The sequence below is a fragment of the Sceloporus occidentalis genome, unplaced genomic scaffold (genome assembly GCF_023333645.1).
Source record: "Sceloporus occidentalis isolate IW3139 unplaced genomic scaffold, rSceOcc1.0.p SCAF_2, whole genome shotgun sequence".
In the NCBI taxonomy this organism is placed as follows: Eukaryota; Metazoa; Chordata; class Lepidosauria; order Squamata; family Phrynosomatidae; genus Sceloporus; species Sceloporus occidentalis.
The window spans coordinates 193,452,142-193,459,015 of NW_028316982.1; the positions used below are offsets into that span (position 1 = coordinate 193,452,142).

The 6,874-nt window shown below is 39.0% G+C and overlaps 1 protein-coding gene across 1 annotated transcript in view; it reads left to right on the plus strand.

Moving 5' to 3' along the window:
* Positions 1 to 6,572, plus strand: part of LOC149319491 (lanC-like protein 3) — a 39,046-nt gene extending 32,474 nt beyond the window's left edge. The window contains exons 3-5 of the mRNA XM_089511823.1: positions 522 to 719; positions 2,171 to 2,378; positions 3,779 to 6,572. Coding sequence (XP_089367949.1) covers positions 522 to 719; positions 2,171 to 2,378; positions 3,779 to 3,938 — 566 coding nt within the window. The 3' untranslated portion in view covers positions 3,939 to 6,572. The remainder of the gene's footprint in view (positions 1 to 521; positions 720 to 2,170; positions 2,379 to 3,778) is intronic.
* Positions 6,573 to 6,874: the final 302 nt, after the last annotated feature.

Genomic DNA, 6,874 nt, shown 5'->3' on the forward strand with positions numbered 1-6,874 from the left:
GTAATCAGAGGCATGCTGAGCCTGTGGGTTGTACAGAGCTATCATGACTAGTAGCCAGCTGCTGATAACCCTTATCCTCCATGAATTTATATATACTAAGGAATCTTGTAGCATCTTTACAGCTAACTGTGTGAAAGAAGTTATGCCATGCATCTGAACAAGTAGGCTAAGTCTATGAAAGCTTATTAGTCTCAAAGATGCTGCAAGATCCACTGATTTTCCATACTAAGATAGCTATGTCTCTGAATTCTAACTCCATGAATTTGTTCACTCTTTTTAAAAAATTGGTGGCCACCAAGACATCTTTTGATAGCAAAGTATATAATTCAGCTACATGTTGTGAAGAATTCCTCCTCCTCCTTTTCCTCCTCCTCCTCCTTTTTGTTCTATCTTAACTATTTACCTTTATTGTACAATCCTGAACTCTAGTATTATAGTCCATTACATAGCAACATCCCTTCAAAAACAGCAGAAAATACAATGCAGCATTTCTAAATTTCAATTATTTCGGTTCTTCACAGGGGCTGCTCATGGACTTTCATCCATCTTACAGATGCTGCTCTCCTATTATGAATACCTCCCAACCGCTGATCAGGAACTAGTATGGCAGAGTGTTGACTTTCTCATGGATCAAGAGCAGGATTGCAACTGGCCTCCAGAACTAGGAGAGATGATTGAGCGGGAAAATGAACTTGTACACTGGTGTCATGGAGCTCCAGGTTCTTCTCATGTAGATGCTGTAAAGTAAAGCCAGGAATTAGTAAATAAAACAGCTTGTCAAACAGTATCACTTTGCTGATGAAAAGGGCTTAATTTTATCTGCTCTACATATGATGTCAGGCTGCCATATTTCTCTTCTTATGCTTTTACCTTCAATATTTGTGTTACTACTTGAAACGAATAAAAGATTAGGTAGTGGGCAGTTGTTGGAGGTACCACTACTACCCCGATCATTAAAAATCCAAATGCACCACACTGTGGCCTGCTCATAAGATAGCTTCCTTGCATAACACCAATCCAAAGCTGGCCTGAAAAGACTTTTTTCTCATACTAATCCAATGATAATAATGATTCTGATCCAGTTATCATAATTACAGTGTGCCCACGTTATACGCAGCTTTGAGCATACGGTCAAAGCCGCGCGGGAATGTGCGAGGTGCAAGGGGCAGCGCATCCCATTCGCATGAATGGGGTGTGCTCCCGTTTGAGTGGGGCTTAAGCATCCTTATTTTTTCTCTTACGCGGGGGGGGGGGGGTCCGGAATGGATCCCCCACGTAAGAGAAGGGCGGACTGTATTTTGCCCGGATGCTACAGTTCACATCTACTTGTGAAGAAGAACGTAAATCTACCAGCTTTTACAAGCAGATCTCATTGGTTTCTCACAACATCCTTGTGTGTAAAATATATAAAATTGTTCCATGACCTAATGCATTCAACAGCAGCTCTAGACATTTTGGGACTGGAGAGCAGGACCTGTCTCTCACACACTCACACAAATACTTTCCACAGTATGTGCCTATGTGTGCATAATATGTAAACAGAATACACATATTTGCATATAAAGCTTGCCAAGAAAACCTCATGATAGTGTCACCTTAGGGTCACCATAAGTCAAAAATTACATGAAGGTACAACAACAACAATATGTTCATACAAACAATAAAGAAGATACTACTAATCAGCAATGAACAGTTTAATTGTCCTTTCATGACTCCCAAAGACATCTCAGGCAACTCTGTCTAATGGCTTACACAAACTTCACACTGCTATATGAAAGGAGCACAATGGTTTTCGGCATATTTGAAATCCCACTTTCTACAAGGTTTCTGCAAGCATCCATTTCCTCTTATCTCATTTAGTTTCACTTTTTACATGTTCACATTCAGCAGGAGTAATCATAAGAGTCTTTAATTCAATAGGCAACAAGGGATTGAACTAAGAAGAATTCAGCGAGAATAGCGGGGTCATTGGAATGCTTGGATTATCACATTACTGTACTGTAGTGGGTTTGCAAAAGGATTAATAATCTTTTTCAGTTTTAGCAGCCTGTTAACTTTCTCATCACACCACAAATATAAAAGGAAGAATTTTTAAATCTTTTTATGGACCAATTGTTTGGTACTTTATTACTTTGAAGATATTTAGACAATTTCTATGCTCTTTCCACAGGCATTGCATATATGTTTGCAAAGGCATACTTAGTTTCAAAGAAGCCCCAGTATCTAGATAGTTGTATTCGCTGTGGAGAACTAACTTGGCAGAAGGGACTACTGAAGAAAGGACCTGGGATATGTCATGGAGTGGCTGGCAGTGCTTATGTGTTCCTGCTCCTCTACAGACTTACAGGAAATTCTAAATACATATACAGAGCGCAAAGGTTAGTACTAATAGTTATTAAAAAAAGCATGTGAAGTACATAGCATATTACAGGAAAATTCAGATTGCAGAGCAAAAAGCTTAGTATTATGGCAGACTTAACTAATACTAATACTAATACTAATATAGGCCCAGTCCAGATGGGCCAAATGCGCCATGCTGGCGGCGTACTAGGCAACCGCACAATCCCTAACCCTAATACGGCACGGCGCCATAACAATGGCGGCGCCCCATGTATACGGGTGCCACCATTGTGACGTGATGGACACATAGCGTCCACACATCATGCCATGCCGGTTACATCACGTGAGCCATTGGCGCACTCGGGTGTAACTGTCGCGACACAAAAAGAACCCGCTTTTCGCAGATTCTTTTTTCTCCGCAGGAAAGCCGTACGGTTTGGTGGCTGCGGCTTCCCTGCGGGAGGAAAGACGCCAGCAGGCCTCCCTTTTTGGGAGGTCTGTAGCGGGCCATAATCACTACCTAAAAATCAAGTACTTGTTTAAACCAGCCTCAGAACATCCTGCGGAAATACTTCTGAATTTTGTATTTATGATGGCTTTTGGTAACCAGATATGAAAATGAACTGTTGATATTTGTTAGGGTACTTCATGAAGCATTTAGCTTTGTTTTTCCTTTTTTACTCTCTTGATTCATCAGGAAGAAGAAGACAAGAAAGCCAGTCAGTTCATAAAATAAAAATACTACAAATTAACTTGTTTATATTTTCCCTCTTGTAGCAAAAATTATTCAGTTACCTACGACTGCAGCCACTTGCGAATATATATTTTCACACTCCTTATACAACATCCAATTTATTATATTTCTGAGGAAGTTTAAAATTGAAAAATAGACACTGAGTCATTTGTGGAATTATGGATGCCCAATAAATTGTGTCAAATAGAATTTGAAAAGGAACCAAAGACCTAGTTTTGATGGGAAGCTTGCCATGTAGAACCAAGATAGAGTCCAGTAAGAAATGGAGCCATGAAGAACTAAAGCCAGTAATGTAAGATGGAGAAAACCTGGGACCAGACCCGGAAAAGTCGCAATAATATGTATGGTAAGAGATGAAAAAAGATTTTGGACCAAAGCTGGGCTCATCACAGGAACATCAGTGGGGGAAAAAACTGTAGCACTCTTAGTGATCAGCTTCTTTCTGATATGGCTGTAGGCAGTTTGGAGCCAATTAGAGCTGGATAGCAATGAGACCACTTTTGATAGTAGACTACAGAGATATAGTAGAGCAGGGCTATGCTGAAGCCAGTCAGAGAAGAACACAAACTGGTACAAATGTGTAGGGGCTGAATACTGAACCTATGCATAAAAGTATATTTTTTGTTAAGAAAATAGCTTGAGATAGGAACTAGTCAATAATTGCTTTCTTTGTCTATCTTCCAGGTTTGCTGAATTTTTGTTTACTGAAGAATTCAAGGCTGGATCCAAAGAACTGGAAAGTTTTTATAGCCTTTTTGAAGGTTTCTCAGGGACTGTGTGTTTCCTTGTTGATTTACTGCAGCCTAACCAGGCTGAGTTCCCACTTTTTAGTGTCTTTGTGTAAAATGGAATATGTTCCAGAGCTGTGCAAGGACAGCCATTCTAGAGGTACAATTCATGCTCATGATAAAGGAAGGCTATTTTAAAATAATAATCCATTTCAGCATTACCACTAGTGAGATAGCCTTAATGTTCCAGGACAGCACGAATGGGTAGAGAGAAGCCTTATGCATACATATATAAATACTTATACGTATACATACATACACATACGTACATATACACATGCACACATTAGGATTTGAACAAAGGAGAATGTGGTTTCTAATAGTAGATAACAATTCTAAACAAAGAAACAAGAAGTGTCCATATTTTTCCCAAACTGATAAGAAAAGTTATAACGATTGCTTCAGAAGAGTCAACAGCTATTTGCCTTTAAAGTTTGCTTCATGAAGGGACAAAATGTGAATTTTAGGAATGTGCAGATGGGGAACAGCTTGTTAATTGTTAACGAGTATATACAAAGATAAACATTTTGGTAAGCACTTTTGAAAAGGCAGACAATACAAATTTGAAATATCAAACATGTGTAATATACAACTCTTCTGTATGCTTTGATTGGATTAAAAAAGTTCTTACACCATGACTAGGGAACGTTACGCTTTCTAGATGTTTGACTGCACTCCCACAGTCTTTTCTTGTTAATGCTTGGTGAGTTTGTTGGGAACTGTATACCATAACATTTGGAAGTTCAAAAGCCCCTCACTTATTTTATATGATGTTTATATGGATTTTGGAACCATGTACCTGAGCCTTATCATTTCCATTGACATACATAAATACATCAGTGTCATATACACGCTTGTAGAAACAAGGCTTACCTTCAGCATGATGGTTCTCAGTACGTGAAATGGGCTCATCTGGAAAAGATGCAAGCAAACTCTGTGAATTGAAATCTCTGTCCTTTCTTGCTTCCTTTCTCTTCCAAGGTCCATGAGAAAAAAGCATTTGGATGTTGATAATTAGGGGTTAGCAGATGCTAAACTATTTACAAGCTCAAGATACACATGCATAAATTAGAACTTGGAATGTTACTTTAAAAATAAATCAGAAAGCTACAAATCCCACCATTCAGAACAATTAGTTACCATCATTACTTCCTGACAGTAAGATCTTTTTGACAGTGGAATACCCTCCCTTGGAGTGCAGTGGGGTCTCCTTTGGAGGTTTATAAACAGAGGCTGAATGGCCATCTGCCAGGGGTGCTATGATTATGATTTGATTTGATTTCAGTTTGGGGTGGAATCCTGAATGCCACAACCACTACCTTCTAGTACTAAACACACACTCTTCCTGTCTTCCTTGTTGTCACCACAACAGCACGTAGCAGCACAAAGCACAGAACTTGACCCAAGTGGCGTTTCTTATCCACCATTTTGTGAGGCCACATGCCTGTGACTATATAAATAGATCAAAAGCTAGTTATACCCTGTGAATTTACTCTTAGTTAGAGAAGACGGGCACACCAACATGGAGATAAGATTAACTAAATGTGTAGTTAGGCATTCAGTGATGCTTATTCCCAGGTTAATGAGTATAGCATTACAGCCTTAATCCTGGAAAACCCAGTATGACAAAATATGAGTGCAGGTATTTAATATATATCATCCTCAGCTCTATGAGACTTCATATACCATATAACTATATGTGAATTTGGCCCAAAGAGCACTTAAAAATTAAAAATATTTTTAAAAACTCAACCAAACCAATATTTGGGTGCAATGAGAATATGAAGAATCAGTTATCCTTTCCACATTATTTAATAAAATAATGTAAGCAAATATGTGGCAGTGATAAAAAAAATAGTATTAGAAAGGCATAGTGCTATTAATACATAACAACCTGCTTAAATCAACAAAAATATACATGTTATTTTTAAAACATAGTCTGAATGGTATCCAAACATTTTAAATAAATATTACCATGCAGAGAGATACTAAATGAAATAAGAAATATCTGTTATCAAGATAAAACCTCCTCTGTGGTGAACAAGATAATGCTTTTAACTGTAATAACCTAAGCATTATTTGACTGCTCTTGTAAGTGACATTTGTGGTCTAGCCTGAAGATTGCTTTAGTACTTTAGTGTGATCTTCTCTCTCCCTCCTGCATTCATTCACTCTTTCTCTCTCATACATGCTACTTGTAAAATCAACTTGTCACCTGATATAAAATAGTAATATAGGGGCACAGACAGTTACAAAATGGCAGCAGGTGGAATAGGAATTATGCTAACTGCTGATACAACATAGTATTATTGCCTAATCCCTCTTTGGAAATTGCTTTCCCTAAAGTTAAGTACAGACGTTGGCTCTTGAGGTCTCATGATTCATCCTCCCTATTTTAAACTGAATTTACTGACAGAGTCCAACTAGAGAGGACTTTTCCTTTGTACTGTATGCTTCCCAAATTATTTTAATTCATCCCCTCTGATTTCTTCTTCCTGGCTCATTCATCACATACTTCACTTCTGTTCCACCTGTTTCTTTCTCCTTTTCCCTGCTCAGCTTATTCATGTATACACCACTGACTTTGAGCAAGTCACAAAGTCCTTCAGATTTAGGAGCTTATTGCTCAGCATTTAAATTGGTTCCAGCCTCCCAGTCTGGAACTGGGATGCAGGATGGAGGTGGGGATTATTGGACACTAAATCGCTGCCAAACCACTGGCTGTCATTAGCCCAGGTCCCAGCCGGGTCCAAGCTATGCTCACTAGCACTTTTTAGAAGTTGGAAAGCTTTCCGACTTCTAAAAAGTGCTGGCAGAGCACGACTGGGACCCAGGCTGATGGTGGCTGGCATTTCAGCAGTGATTTAGTGTGTGATAATCCCCACCTCCATTCTGCATCCCGGCTCCAGCCCAGGAGACTGCAGCCGGTTTAAAATGCTGAGTTATAAGCTCCTTAGTTTTGTACTGATCACAGAGCCACTATGGTGTTACA